Source organism: Mycteria americana, chromosome 3 (assembly GCF_035582795.1).
Source record: "Mycteria americana isolate JAX WOST 10 ecotype Jacksonville Zoo and Gardens chromosome 3, USCA_MyAme_1.0, whole genome shotgun sequence".
Lineage (NCBI taxonomy): Eukaryota > Metazoa > Chordata > Aves > Ciconiiformes > Ciconiidae > Mycteria > Mycteria americana.
The window spans coordinates 85,853,557-85,870,025 of record NC_134367.1 but is presented as its reverse complement, the minus strand read 5'-3'; the positions used below and the strand labels follow the sequence as shown (position 1 = coordinate 85,870,025).

The 16,469-nt window shown below is 36.5% G+C and overlaps 1 protein-coding gene across 1 annotated transcript in view; it reads right to left on the bottom strand.

Annotated features, from left to right (window-relative positions):
* RYR2 (ryanodine receptor 2) overlaps positions 1-16,469 on the bottom strand; it is a 334,723-nt gene that overhangs the window by 305,724 nt on the left and 12,530 nt on the right. Inside the window, exon 3 of the mRNA XM_075497176.1 lies at positions 6,472-6,576. Coding sequence (XP_075353291.1) covers positions 6,472-6,576 — 105 coding nt within the window. The remainder of the gene's footprint in view (positions 1-6,471; positions 6,577-16,469) is intronic.

The following is a 16,469-nucleotide window of genomic DNA, read 5'->3' as shown; positions in this document are numbered from 1 at the left end:
CCCTGACATATTCTAGTACATAGTATATGCTGTCATTCAAAATACAGAAATTGTAACTACATATACATTCACTTTCTTGCTACAGATGACACGCAAAGAAATCCTTACTTATTTCATTAGTACATTTTTTCTAGTAAGCAGTCATAAAGCTGACACTTGATGTGAAAGGACACAGAAGCAATTGAAATCCATCTGGTTCCATACAGGATAAGTGAGTTTGGTGCATCTGTCCTGCAAGAGTCATTAAAACACATTTCCAATAGAAGCACATTACACTCCAAGTGCAGCTGATTTTACTATCGAACAATTCATGTAACACGAAACCTAGCCATTAGCAAAGCAATTGAACTTTCCACCCACTTTGCTGATAAAATTGCAAAAAAACCCAAACTCCATAGCAGTCTCATACACTTTTGAACAAAATATACACCTGCACAAAAAAAAAAAAAGCCCATGCACACACCCCCTGTCAGCAGAACAAAGCACAGATCAGCAAACAGGAGCTCCAGAAGCTTTCACCAGAATAGGCGCCTCTTACTCTACACGCTCCCAATGAAATGAGATTTTGCCATGGAGGGATGGTACAACAATAAAATTGGGATGGCTTGGCACCCACTCGTCTTCTGGTAGACCAGAGTGAAAAGAATGTTTTACCACTGCTGACAGAAATCATCAAAGCTGCTGTGAAAGACGGTTTACCAAGAGTTCTCAATCACTCCAATGAAAAGGTAGAGTTAACAACAATCTTCTGCATGGGATATAACATCTCCCATCCACACAAAGACACACACCGTATGCGCACGTGGGTGGCAGCATGTCACGTACCACGTGTATTTATATGTGTCATATATATCTCTCTCTATTTCTCTCTATATCTATATCTCTCTCTCTCTCTCGTCTATTCACCAGGGTATGGCATGTACCATACAATCCGGAGTCTTCAAATTTCAATGGCCTCATTTATGATAATGATCATGGAGGACTATAAAAGACATCACAAGGCAAGAGAGTAGTACATTATTCATATGATGAGACTGCTGGATATATTTCAGAAAACCCAAGCAAAGCAAGTGTAACTCTAGGAATGACAAGCTCTTATTGGTTTCAAAAGAAAAGCAGGTTTTTGTTCTAGCCAATATAAAGATACGTAACTTTGTGCTTGTTCACTTATAGTAAAATGTCCTTTAAATGCCAAGCTAATTTAATTTCCTGCACCTAGTCACTGTACCCAAAACTTTTTTAATCTCTTTGAAGTAATAAATGCATTAGAATAGAATGAAAGTTCAAACTAGCCACTTGTTATGTAACTACAGACAGTAGCAGTGTTTTGAATCTTCAGATTCTCCCTTTAGAAAAAAATCATTTATATTGAAGCATATGAAAAAATACACCTTTGAAATCTATTTCAAATAAGAGTTAGTAGCAATAGTCTTTATGAAGGTAACCTTACACTTCATTTTAATTTGCATACCCTCTTGGCAAATTTTTATTTTAATAGCTATTTTTTTATGCAGCATGTTTGCTTGAGGATGATTTCAAAAAACTTTCAGACAAAAGTCTAAATCATTTGCTGAGGCAACTGAGGCTAAGAAAATATCTGATGTTTTTCCATGTCAAATATGTCTGGATACCTTTTCTTTTGGCAGCTCTAGAACCGTCACATGATAGAAAAGCAACTTGGTGGAGAATTTTGTAGAATCTGGAAAATTCACCTGTATGTCATCAATAGAGACTTAAAGTAGGAAAGCTTGCTCACAAGTATGCACGGTGGCCCTGATTTTGGCCAAGAAACTGGTAATAACCAGCGTTATCACCTACTTTGCCTGCTATATATCATGGCTGAAATCTGCATGATGGATCTAAAGGTACCACTCATTGTAAGATCTTCTATGGATCATCAGTATCAGCAAGACATAACATATTGAAAATAAGAATTAAGGCAATCCCTGGATATCTAGGCAGGACAGTCTGAGTAGGACATAGGGAAATTATCTTCCTCGTCATAAAAGGTGAGACTCGTAATAGCATACTATGTACAGGTCTGTTGTCTAACTTTTATGAAAAAGATGTTTAAAACTTGAAACTGAAAGAAGCCACAAAATTATAAATCACTTCCTCACACCTAAAACCTGTCAGCTTCCTTCCCACATACCTGTAACACCTCTTCTGAGGAAAAGACAGCAGTGCAGAAGGTACATCAGCACAAGAGCCAATGATGGTAATGTAAAACCGCCAACTTTGCCTTCCCTTTTATAGGGACATAAAGTTAGGTCCCTTTCTCCTACCCAATATCCATCACATCTGGAAGAACATAACTATCTACCCCTGTTTCTAGTATTGTTTATATTGTATTCAGTAACTTCTGAGATTTCTGGACAAGGGTACTAATGGATAGATGGCCAGGCTTCATTTCTTACGAAAACTATGGAAAATTCCCAGAAACTTATTTGATTATGGCATTTCAGCACTTGCACAAGGAGAAAGTACTAAATGTTAGAGTTCTTGAATGTAGTAAAGGAAGATTTCATTTAAAAAAAAAAAAAAAAACCACGAATAATCACAGTAAAAAGCATCAGAAGCAAAACACAGTTACAACATCTTGTAGTGACCATTCCTAAATTATTCCTGAAAGCTATGGATTCGATTTCTCAGTACCATTCAGTCTGATAAGCTTTAGGGAAAAACAAGGCACTGGGCTCCAAAGAGGGCTCACAGGAAAAATTTAACGACCAGGATAAGAATAGATAACCTGAAGGCTTTTTCTGGTCTTAAATGCTTTATAAAAACCTAAGGATTTCCATTTTCATATTTCACCTGCTTTTCTAATGAGAAAAAGTTACACTCAAAACCCAAGTCAAAATAATTACAAAATAATACCTAGGCTGTAGGCCCAACTAGGACAGAGCAGCTATAATTCTGCTTGTCTAAGAGACCAGAGCCCAGACTCTGGGTACACATGTAATGATACTCTTCATTTATACGATTATTTACTATTCTCTTTCCACAGGATTCCTCCCTTTTTCTGGTTCTTTTCTGTGGATGAACTAACAATAAAAGTAGCACACGCATATAGCACTCAAGTCCCCAGCAAACTCAAAAATTTACCCGTTTAAAATGAAAAGTGTAAATAATGCTGCCTAAGCAAACAAAACAGGTTGTGGTTTTATTTTTTAAACCAAAAGCATACAATCAAGCTATGAATTTCAATGTTTTAATAAACTGCAAGAGCTAAGCACAGTATTTTAAAGGGAAATGATAAAACCTCAGAGCACAAAGTAACTACTCAGTGCCTAGGGCTAGAAGAAAGAGCACTACGCACATTCTTTCTCAGGAAATTTCACTCATTTTCCACTGTTGCCTTTGATACTAGCATTTAGCTGATTCAGGAGAGAGAAGTAGGTGTACTCAGATAGATGGATCACTAATCTCATGAAGTATGGAAATTCTCATTTTGGGATTCTTGCACTAAAAAGGTAGGTATTTACTGCAGAGGTAATCTTGCACATTTCATACATACTAATTGAGAATTAAAATTAAATCCAGTTAGTGCACATAGTTATTCTTTCTTAAGCACAAGGAAAGCTGTTTATTGTTCTGACTCAAGTCAGCATGAGATTTTGTTCATATTACTCAACCATTCCATTACTGCTGACTTACCTGTTATATAATAAGAATACCTATTATATAAACACAGCATTCAAGAGATTACACACCACAAAAAGCAAAGAAGCACAAGGAGACCACTTTTAAACACAGCAGCCTTAATAATTTCTAATGTAATGAAAAGTAATTGAGGACTGAAAAGGCCTCCCTTTGCAGGATTCTTTCCATTAGAAAGCTGAGGTCATATTGAATCCAGTTTATAGTAACAATCTCAAGAAATTTCTATACTTTATTCTCCTAAATGAAAGAAAACTCTGTTATTCTAAATAAAAAACTGATGCTGCTCCAGAAGGATAATAGTGCTTCAGATGTATGCACAAAATTACCTCTTCTCATAAAACTTAAAGTAACCACATCAGTCATTAAATGCAAAACTCGCATGTTCTAACAGTTACTTCAAATAAATATGAAGCTGCCTACCTAAGTACCTACCCCATGATAAATACCTATAAACGCAAAGGAAAACTATATATTCTTCACATAAACTACATACAGATACCAAATGTCAGTTATGTTGATTTATCAGCAAGTATGTATTCAGTCATTTTAGTATTATCATTACTCTTGGCTTCCAGAGACTTACTAGAATGAAAAATAATGACACTGACAGCAATACAACCTTGTTCACCTACAAGCTATTTTCAAGATTATTCTCTTCTAATATCAATATATCAGTATGCAAGAGACGCACACGCAGATTCCTAATGCATTTGCACAGAAGCCAGGCAAAATTTGCAGTAGAAATATATTCATTATTCAGTGAACACCAGCTATATGGGCTGGTAGAGCTGTAGCTCTGTATCTTCTGCTAGTGTTGGGATTTAACAGGTGTTGAGAGCACAGTAAAATACTCTGTAAACAGGTAAAAACCACATAATGACCACACTCAGAGACTTTGCTTTAGCTTTCTTGTACGCGTCTCAGAAGACCCATGAGTACAGAGCACTGTTCATCAGTACAACTGCCATCACTTTTCTTTAGGCATGGATATGAATGCCCAGCACTCTGACCTTCATGGTTATGCACAGAAAACATCAATAATTGTTTCCAGGAAATACCAGATTACCATCAAACATGGTTCTTCCAGCTTGGAGTATGTAGGTCCCATCAGTCACTGTGCCCTACAAAAGTCTGTTGCTTTTTCTGCTCACATCTAGTGCAGAAAATAGTCCAGAACTAGTGCAAATGTTCCACCTGATACCTCTACAAAGCTCTCTTTAGCCTGCCCTCTTCCCAGCAGAATCCCCGAGCTCACATTTTCTAACCGTTCTACAGAGAACTTGGTTCTTTATCCTGTGTTCTCTGGATGTGATCTCTGTACTAAGAGTAAATATCCACTTAACAGTTGGCACCAAGACTCTGCTAAAGACAGCCCAACAGAAAATCTGCCAATTAACGTTATGATTTTTAAAAAGTTTCAATACTTCATATTCGAAAATTGAATGTTTTTTTTCATTCACTTTGTTCTGCCCTATGGCACTACTTTAACACACACTCCCCTACACGTTTTTTAGTTTCTGCTCCTACTCACATCTGGTGGGAATAAACAGCAAGAAAACGGTTGCTCTACTTCACACATATGGCTGTATGCAGTTATCACTGCACATCCTTGGGTTTGGACTGTGATTTTTTACATTATGCCTGTATGTGTTCTTTTGAGTTTATTTTTTTTCCTGTGGATTTGCTTGCTCTTGGTTTCAGTATTTACAAACTAAGAGAAGAGGGGTTCCCATTTAGAAGCATGGATCTGCTTACTCTGGTACCACCTCTTCTCTCAGATGTGCTTTACATTCTCTTGCTGTTGGAGTTAGTCCTTGGAACAAATTCTCACTGACAGTACACACTTTGGATCATCCATGGGACTGCTCCTGGACTTCATTTCCCAAATACCTTTTTCAGTCTCAGTGCCTGGCATTTTATGGGACTGGCTACTCTATGTTACTTTAAAGTTTGCTTTCTCAAGGCATTCCCAGAAATATCAGAGGCATGCTTCTCTCCTGCCAGCTTTCTTGAGTGACAGACTTATGGTTAACCCCAACTTCTCTTTTATCTGTATAACTCCTGGGCCTACAGTCATTCTTCCTCACTTACATTTTATAGGATTTGAGCTGGAGCATGGCATTCAAATTAACCCTACAGGGTGTATACGGAACACTCAACTACATCATAACAAATCAAATTAATTACACAGCAGAAGAGAACATTAATTACACTACTATGATTTATTTGCAAATACCTATTTGCCAGTCAAACAATTAATGTTATTCCTATATCCTTCATCTTCCAGACTGCAAAAATGTGTTAGTTTCCATATTTTTTGTCCACCGAGAGTCAATAACATTCTATTTCCAGCTCTAAAGGTGAGTTATAAGACATTTTAGCTCAGGCCACACAGAACAATCTCATTATTTCCAGAGAAAAACAGCATACATCCAAGTCACTTTAAGACTACTTGACAGTCTCACTTAATACAGTCAGAAATCCTCAGAAAAAGCTTAGCTGTTCTGAAGAAGTGATCAAGCTTTACATTTCACATTATGAGATCTCAAATTAAAACATTCTTGTAGCCCTATGCTGACCCGCAGCACATAGAAATGGTTGGGAATTTACAACTCTGGCAATATTCAGTGAAAGCTGCAAGTGTTTAGAATTTCTCAAAAATCAGACCATTCCTGTAGCAAAGGGGGAAAATTAAACATAAGGAATTCATGATGCTATAAGCTTGTGCTAGTCACGAAATCTGTGGTACAGTGGGAAAAAAATTCTCGTACTTTGCAAGATGAAAAAAGTGAATACTTAATAACTTACCCCTTCTGCCTTTTCTTCTGTATTAGCCAGCATTTCCTGGAGGGCCCGTACAGACAGAGACTGCTCCAGCACAAAGGTGCAGATGGACAAATCAGGTGGAACATTCTAGGTGAAAGAAAAACATGAGATCACATTAGTGACAGATTTGCTGAATAGCACTTTCCAATGCTTCTATTTTCCCTTACTTTCCATGAATCCGAAAGACCTGCTATATCCTTGAGGCTATGAAAGCCAGCCACATACTGGGCTGCAACAGTTAAGGCTTAGCCAGCAAGCAAAGGGAAGCGATTCTTCCCCTCTGCTCGGCATTTGCAAGCTGACACGTGCAGTACTGGGTCCCACTCGGAGCCCCTCAATAAAAGAAAGAAACAAATAAGCTGCTTCAAGCTCAGCAGAGGATCACCATGATTGTCAGGGCTGCTGCGCTCACCCTGTGTGGCTGAGGGAGCTGAGCTCGATCCGCCTGGATGGAGGAGAGAGAGGAGAGGGGGATCTTCCGGCACTCTCTACAAATCTAGTGGTGATTACAGGGAAAATGGAGGCAGACTCTTCCTGGAGGTGCTCCATGAAAGCAACAGGAGCAGCAATACAAGTTGTACCAAAGAAAATTACAATTAGATATTAGGGACAAAAATTCACCCTGGGAGTAGAAAACACTGTCAAAGGCTGCCAAGCAAAGCGATGAAATCTCCACATGGACACTAGCATATGGAACATATGTCTTGGACATGATGATCAGATTGTGGGGGGAACAAAATTCAGTCTTTAGGCTACTGGTAGTAGCCAGACTTCATCCTTATGATGGTCTCCAGGTCAAAGTGAATTTTCTATAGGAGAAACATTAAACACTGAGCACCAAGACCGAGCCAGTAGCTTCTCAGCCTTGCAGGGCAGCATGCTTCACCATATTCTGTTCTACGTGGGATAAAACTAGAGAGTCTTATAAAACTTGTCATGACTGAAAAAAATCATTGAGCTATTGAAAAGCTAGTTTTCCAGACTATCATAAAAACTGGTAATAAAATTGAAACAAGTTTGTAATAGCAATGTCTAAGTTACAAAGTAACAAAGTAAAATTAGACTTTATGTGGGGATCTTTTCTTCTGTTAATAGAAGAATATGCAACTCCTACACACCTTTTCTTGCCTCCAGAACTTCTTTCATGTTCCTTCTCTTTTCCTTTTCATGTTAGTTGCATATTTTAGTTTAGGAATACTTTTACTGACTATTGGAAATCTTTTTAGCTTTGCTAAAGCTGTAAAACTGCACATTTATTCAAACTGTGTAGTTTGAATAGGCCTCTTCCAAGGCCTCAAAAATTAATTGTAAAAGGTAGTTGCAAAACTATTTAATTCCCTCTTTTTCAAAAGTTAGTTTACTCAGAATACCTCACACTCTTAATAGCTTATTAAATTGCTGTTCATCACTCCTAACTTTACAGTAATTCAAGTCTGTTTATTAACTAATAGATCTTTCATTACCTTCCACTATTTATATTTCAATAAAATTAATGTAAAGTGGTATTTGAAATTAAAGTTTTAGCCAGATCAAAAAGCATTAAAGGGCATTCTCTTCTGCATGGGACTTTGACTTATTAATGCAATGATACTTAGGCATGGACTATTTTTAAGCCAGCTCTTTTAGAATCAGGCCTCTACTTACTTGTCAGTGTCCTTATTACCATTTTTCTTTTGTAGTTACTCAGACACTGCAACAGTCCTTTTCATGCTAGCATTAGGCCAACAGACATCTAATTAGATTCTCTTCAAAACATCCTTGTAATGTAAGTACTATCATAAGCCCTTATTTTACAAAGTAGGAAAGAGGGTACTCAAAGATTGCGGGTTGCAAGGTGTTGTTTCTGCTCAGCAGCACAAGTACAATTTTCCATTCTAGAAAGGCTCACAAAAATGAATTGCCTGACAGTCTGGCTCATGCTCACTTCTCCCCAGTGAAGACTGACTGACAAACAAGAGTCTGAACAAAACAGAAAAAGATGCTCCTTACATTGTGCTCAGAAATGAGGTAAGGCTACATTTTCTGTATCTGTTTGGTTATAAGCAAACAAAGTCTCCACAACAATGTTCCTACTGTTATTACTGTTATTTAAAGCAAAATTTTTGCTGGCAGAATATGTGCGTGTCATACAATTTTGTGACCTACCAACATTTTTTACTACAGAACCTACCCTACAGATTATACACTCTATGGAAAATTCTGCATCATTTCACACAGTGATCAAGCCAACATAACTAGGACCCTCCTCCTTCATCAATTCCATTCTCCTTTACATTCAAGACAGCCATGAGCATTTTCTTCCTTCCCCATTAAAACGGAGCAATGAAGTCCCAATGAACGTTTTTCAGCTATAGGAGGTAAGGCACACTTTGAGCAGCCAGAGAGTAAAAGGAGAACTGTATGAGATCATCTTGCTTTAATCGAGTGAAAGGGGCACCTTCTTCTTACAGTCTAGCAAAATGTTAGAACCAGCTTTTTTTTCTCAAGACAAAGGGGAGAGCACATTATCCCACCTCATCTCTGTTGCATGAACGCCTAGACACGCGATGGCCCTCGGAGAGCAATGTGTTTCCCCTAAGAGCTGAAGGAAGATGCATCTACTGATGCTTGCGGTGAGCATGGGAATCGAACTCTTCCTCTCTGGCAGTTTCTCACCCAAATCTGCTCTAGTGAAGATCCAACAGGCATGGCTGCATACAGTGTACAACAATCACGGCATGGACATACATAGGACAGATGCAGAACTGCCAACATATTGAGCTCAGACAGTTACAGTTCTGCTCACCACTATACAGTCCATTTTAATGCTGATGTTTTTACAGCTCTGGATTTAGAAGACAAGGCTTCAGGCTGGCATACAGACACAGATTGAATGTTCCCATTCCGAATAGCCCCTTTCAAAAAATAATAATTGCAGGTAATTTTAAACCTTGTTTAAATATACTAAAAATTTATTCCATCACCTCGAAGCATAAAATAAAAATGAGGAAGGAAAAAAACACAGTCTTTGCCAGACCTCCGATTATCTACTTTATCTCTCATATTACCTCACATACAAACGGAGGAAGGAATATGAAAAACAAAGGTATTCTGTGTTATATGGCAGCCTAACACTCCTTATCGAAAGATATCTTCATACAAATTACATGGTTTTAGTGCCCAGTCTGGAAAGTGACTGCATATTCTAGGGGCTAAAATGAGAATCTGTAGCAATCAGTTTGCCATATCAGGCTTCTTTGAGGACAGGTCAAATGTGTGGGCAGGTATTTTAGTGATTGCTTTGCTAGACTACAAATATATTATTAAATAATAAAGAATTTTAAAGAAAATATTTTGCTACATGTCTAACAAGCACCCACCAATGTACTTTTAATAAATACCTGTATTTATTAAATACCTTTAAATACCTTTAAAGCAACCTGTAACTAGCTGGAAATTTTCAACGGTTAAATAGTAATAATAAATCTTTAATTTGAGAGCAGAGCACAATTTATACACACACCACACCACCCCCCCCCCAAAAAAAAAAAAAAAAAAAAAATCAGTGCTTGAAAGCAGATGTCTCAACAGACATAAATAACCATATTGGTAATCCTCAACCTTCTTTTCCAGCAATTTTTATTGTATTCATCTTCGCTGCAGTAACTTTCTAAATGAAGGCATAGAAAAATATTTCATATTCCAAAAGGGTTTTTTTGTTTTGTGACAGAATATGTAATGAGGTCCTTGGACAGTCCACGGAATCTGTATCGCTTATCTTTGATCCAAAAGATCAGTGGAAAATTCTTTTAAACAATGGCAGTATTCAAAACAATTTCTTTTCAATTTATTTTTGACACATTTGCAAAATCAATTATATTTTAATGGTTTTTAACATAAAATATACCTGGTGACTTAAAAAGTAAAAAGTACCAACTCCAGTATTTCTCAGAGCTTAAAACATTACTGATTTTCTCTGCTTGTTGTCGTTTACAAGATTTGTCTTATTGTCAATTATTTATTTAGACAATCTAGTCAGTCATAATTGCAACCTAATATGCAAGTAGCTTTTTAAAAAAAATAGGTTATAATACAAATAAACTAGAAATTGTATATTGAATTTCAAAAGGAGATAGGTACTGCTAGGAGAAAAATAATAAATTACAATTAACTTTTTCTATTGATCCTTCATCATTGTTTGTAATAGCACCTACCGTCAGCAAAATTAGACAAAATAAAGTAATTCTCATCTGCAATTTTTAAAACATATGTGTTACTAAAGTAATTGCTGGACTATTTAGAAAACTGAGAATTCTTTATTCTTCCTGCCATTTTAGACTATATTTATTGTGTACACTAATTTTCTGTAGTAATATTTGCATAGTAAATTATGCTTTACTCTGTGGGAGGCAGATTTGCAAATTAGAGAATCATACGCTTTATTAAAAAGGTGTTTGGAGCAATGCTTTTGAAATGCTGTTTAAAAATATCTCCAACTCTAGTCCAACCCACAACTGAATCATAGATGCTGGATGTATTCATTACACAGTATTTCAGTCTTTAGTGAATTTACAAGCATACCATACTCCAGTGTGATGACAATGAAAGCAAGAGGCCGAGATGCAGAATGCAGTCCTGCTGTCATTACTCTGATGATCACACAACTCTAATGAGCCACAATAACGTACGACCTGCTCATATTATATGATGCATATAATCCTGTGAATGTAAACTGAACTTCTGCCTCTCATGATATTAGTACAAGACTGCAGAATAATAAATCACATCAGCAAACGCAATTCTGTCTCTAAGGATAAGCAGCTTTACCTCAGCTTTATTTCCTTTCCTAGTTACTTGCAAGTTTCCTAGTTGTTTTCCTAGGCTCATGGTTATTTCTATTTCTCTTCTAACCAAATGCCCAATGAAATCGACTTGCAGGTATTTCATCTCTAACTGTATACTAAATATTTACACATCAGTGCCTAAAAAACCACCTAATTAAGCAGCCTGATTTACAAAGCATCCACAGTTAGCATCATCGTCAAAAAATAAGATGTGGGTGTTCATAACTTTTTTAAAATTAGCCCTTTTTTTAGATGCCTAACTTTGAGAATCCAGGTAGGAGGATTCACAAAATTAATTTTAGTACAGAATTTAAGCAAAACATCTGTAGTCCTATTTGTGGGAGTCGCCTGAAAGAAACTGAACCCATCATCTATTTTAAGTTACATTTAAATGTATACATCTCAGTCTTTTTGGCAGTCCTTTCTACTTAAATGAGATTCTGTCTGGTGACAGTGATGAAACACACTCAATATTACCAAGTAAAAACACCCATTTCTAGGACTCTACATAGAAGGCATAGCTCTCCATGTTTTCAAGCTTGTCATCAAAAAGATGGACCCAGTACAGAAATACATGGCTCTGACAACAAGTCCTGTCAGCCAAATAGGATGAATCATATGCACCAAATCCCAAAACAGAAAAGACAAAGAATGAATTATGAGTCTTACAGTTTCAGTTCTAGAAGAAAGGACCTTTCAATAACAGTGTCAAGCTCCTGCATGTTTATCATTAGCAGACCATGAAGGTTGCCTGGCCACCTCCTACAAAAAAAACTTGCTTTCAGTTGCTTATGACTATTTCAGTCCAAAACCATCACTTTCTGTACAAGGCATTTATAGGATATTCCATCCAAAACAGTTGTTTCCATCAAAAGCAGAGAAGTTTTCAACATTCAAAACTTTTTATGTTGCTATGTCTAAAAAGTGTAATGTCCTCATGTTTTTGGAAGAGCGGTTTGAGAAGGGAGTGGCCTTTTGTCACAAGTATGCTTTTCATTTTTTCTGGGAGAAACTTTGAAAATCCAATCACATTCTACTTCCCTGAAAAATGTCATTTTTCACATAGTGAAAAAGTTTCTTGTTAACAATTGAAAGCTCTAAAGATTCCTTGTTCACAGGACAGCTGCTTCAGTGGATGAAACTGGAAAACTCACAGGAATACCAGGAGGATGAAAACAGAATAGGGTCTGGAATAAAAAAGCAAGGGAAAGGAGACCAACACAGGGAAAAACAGCTACTGGTGGAACTGAGGTCAGACCCAAATACACTGCAATCAATTCATTTTCAAAGCCTAGAACACAAGGCAGCTCCAAGTCCTCAGTGATTCTTTTAAATCATGTTGGTTGCCTATGTCGCTACATGCTGATCACCTGTATTTTAACATATCTTGTTAATTTGACCTAAACTATTGATTGTTTTAATTTTTTAAAAAGATTCTCTTCTTTTGGTCACATACGCAAAGTTTCCCCATTTTATCCACATTTTTGAGTGCAGAATTCTCTCATAAATGAAGTGTTAGATTTGACAAACCCAGCACTGAAAAAAACCTTGATACACTGAGCATGCTTCTGTTGACATATCAAAGATAAACACTCATCAACAATAGTCTATGTCTTATCGCGAGGAATTACTAGTTTTTATCCCCATATGAGTTAGTACAACAGTGAAGACCAAAATCCTACCCTACTCTTATTTCCAGATAGTGAATGTCATCTGCTGGTCACAGTGGAATAGTTCATTAGCAAAGAAAAATGCATTACCTAAAATTTAAGCTGTACAAACTGAAGGTATAACAACATTCAGAAGGAAACTGCTTCTTAGGTTTTTCCCCCCCCTCACAATCTCCTTTAAAAATCCATAAGAAATCTATTTCTGCTTAGGCCGTTGTTACGTAAGTACAATTATATTCTTTTCTTTTATGCTTGCAAACAGCATCAAGGTTTTATGTTACAATCTTCCATTTTTTTCTCTTTAGAAACAACTTTGATCCTGAGAGCTGTCAAGGGTCATGAGGCTATTATTAACAGAGCAGGCTGTCTTAACTGCTTGGAAATTGTAATTCCCAGTATGATATTTATTTTCTTTATAGATTTATGGCCTCATACATTCTATCTCTAAAAAGGATAAGTAAAGAGTTTTTTTCCTCTTATCCTCCATCTCTCCCCCGCTCTCCTTTCTAACTATACGTAAGTCCAACATATCTACATTACTAAGAGGTGTTTCTCTTTTTTATCTGTTCTCTGAAAATTTAAAACTCTTAGCAGCACATAAAACTGATATTGAGTAAGGAACCATACAACTACATTTCAGCCTCAATGGATAAACCAGGTAAATCAACTCAACAGCCATTACAACTTACCCTGCTGTAGCCAGAAGCTTAGATGAACATTAGCTAACAGTGTATCACCCTAATTCAGTGTAAATGTGTTCATTTTTAAGGTAATTAGGAAAATTCCAGGCTAATTAATAAAATTAAAAAATCTCATAGGATCAACAGTGCTACAGAGGTTCTAGGCACACATCCAAATTAACAAAATGTTTTTTTAACTTCATGCTGATCCTGCAAGTTCTACCTTATTATGCTAATCTTATGTGTATTATTCTAAACTTTACAGTTCCCTTTTATTCTTAGAGATTATGTTGTATTTGTAGCTACCGCAACAAGTAATAGAAAAATATAGGGTGTTATCAGTTGGGAGGGTACTATTGCTTTAGAACCTGGAAGGAAGCAGCCACCCTCTAATCCTTGCAGCATCAGAAAGATGATCTTTATAAAATACTATTTTGTCCCTTTCTGGAAAGCACAGCAGACACCCAACAGGAAAATCTTCCTTATCTCTGACCAGATTTGTTATAAACCATGCACATCACAACCACCATATTTCAAAGTAGGAATCCTATAATCTTTCAGGATCAAAAAAGTAGGGCAAATGTTCATGTCTTTTGTGGCTGTAATAACTGACATGGCCTGACCTGTCTCAGTAGAAATCTTACCTCCACATAATAACCTATAGGACATTACCTGCAGAGATTCTCCTACTGTTAAATTTATCCCATAGCTGAAATCTTCACAGTGGAATTATAACACATAAAAATGAAATCCAAATAAATATAAATACTAACCCTTCCAGAATACCCTACACCAACTCTAATGAGAAATTCATTCACGTTGCAGTGACCGTGAAACAATATGTCTAAGAGAACCAAAACCTGCTTATTTATCTCATAAGCTATCAACTATAAAACATAATAATGGACACCAAATTTTAAGTTCTAAGGATTTTATTGTAAGTTTTCGACTATTACGCTTTCTATTTTATGTTGCTGAAATCAACAGTCAGCCTGTGTAACTAGGAAAATTGGTGCATATCAAATATTGCTGGAATGGGGGACTGGGAATTTATGCTCTGAGTCACCTCTGACTTGTCCTTAAATGACGGAAAGGAGATGCATCATCAGCTCTCTCCTCCTGGGCAACACAGTTTCAAAGTAGCAAAGCATACACAGCTATCAAAACCCTTTGTGGCAAGATGCAACAATGCACTTAGGCACTTACAGTACTAAATTGTATATTAACAGTCAATATTTTCTTTACACATATGTAACATAAATCAGTTTTTATAACTAAAATGAATAATTTTGATGTGCTTCATCAAATGTGCTTAATTCAATTTAAAAAATTATTCAAAACAAATGAAATGCAACCGCCCACAGAATTTTCCGTCTGTCCCACCAGCATTACAGAAGCTAGATGTGCTTCATTTAAATTTAGGTGTGCCAGCCCCTAACGGCTGGCAAAAAAATAATAAATTATAAAGCCAGTTTAGGAAGATGAAGTGTATACCATACCTCAGTTCTTTAATTCATTTTGTCCTTCTTGTTATATGTCTTTTAAAGGTAATACGTCCATTCTGATTCATGCTGGGTATAATGTTCCCCAGATTATTTTGCACCCCAGACTGTTTTGATCTGATTTACTTGATTTAAAATAATTATATCAAAAATTATGTATTTATCTTAAAAGGTATACACATTCACCCCTGTAATGTAAAGCAAATCAATTACAATGATATATTGAAAGTTGTTCACTCAAAAAAAATATAACTTTAATCATGAAATTCTTGTAGTCTTAGAGAAACTCTAGCAGATATTTGGGTCAGGGACAGAAAGACTTGAGGAGTCCTAACAGCAAGGACTATCTGCCAGGAAATTCTTCTTGGATTTAGGGACATATACAGGCAGAGTTTCACTACTCATAAAAAGTGCAATACCTCTTTCAAACGTAAATACCTATTTAAAAAAAATCTCACCATGTATACTCAGAAATTGTGGTTTATCTGTAAATGTACAAAGCCCCTGCTTGACCGTGCATGGCACTGCATTTGAGCATACACTGCATGATGTAAAAAATAAACATTTATTTTACTATGCACCTTTATTAACTATGAACTCAAAAAGCTTGGAAGACTAATTAGTGATTATTTGTTCAGCTTCGTAAAGATTCAAACTTTGTCCTTTTTTGGTTTAAAGTGCCAAAATATTGTTACTAAGCCATTAAGCAAACAACTGCTGTTTTAAAGGACTCTCCACTTATCATTCAGTAACATACCAGCACAAAAAGCTGCCACAAAGTACCGTCTAGACAGAAATACCCACATGCATTTCCCAGCAAACAACCCACCTGCCTCAGAAGTGAATTATGCAAGAGGTAATAAAGCAAGAAGCTTAAAAATTCAGAGATGGTAAAGACAGTCTCAAGGAGCTGGCAAACTATGTGGACTTTTACTCTTTTCCTGCTACTGTTTAATGCACATTCAAGGAGGGAGTATAACAAGAAGTTTACAGATGTCACCCCTACATGCAACTATCGCATTCATTTAGATCATTCACCAACCTGGAGTTTCCTCCTTGACCACATTCAAATTCTTCCATTTCAAAATTTCACATTTTGACATCACATAAGATATTAACTACAGTATCAAGACCTTTGCAGATACCTATTATGCACAACCACATATTATTTTCTAGACGCTTTTAATTTTATTTTACCAATATCTCAACTTTCACCTACCAAGCAAAGATGTTCCACTCCTCTACTAAGGTGCATGTCTATGCTGGGGATTTAACATAACCTTTCAAATGCCTTTGTTTGATATC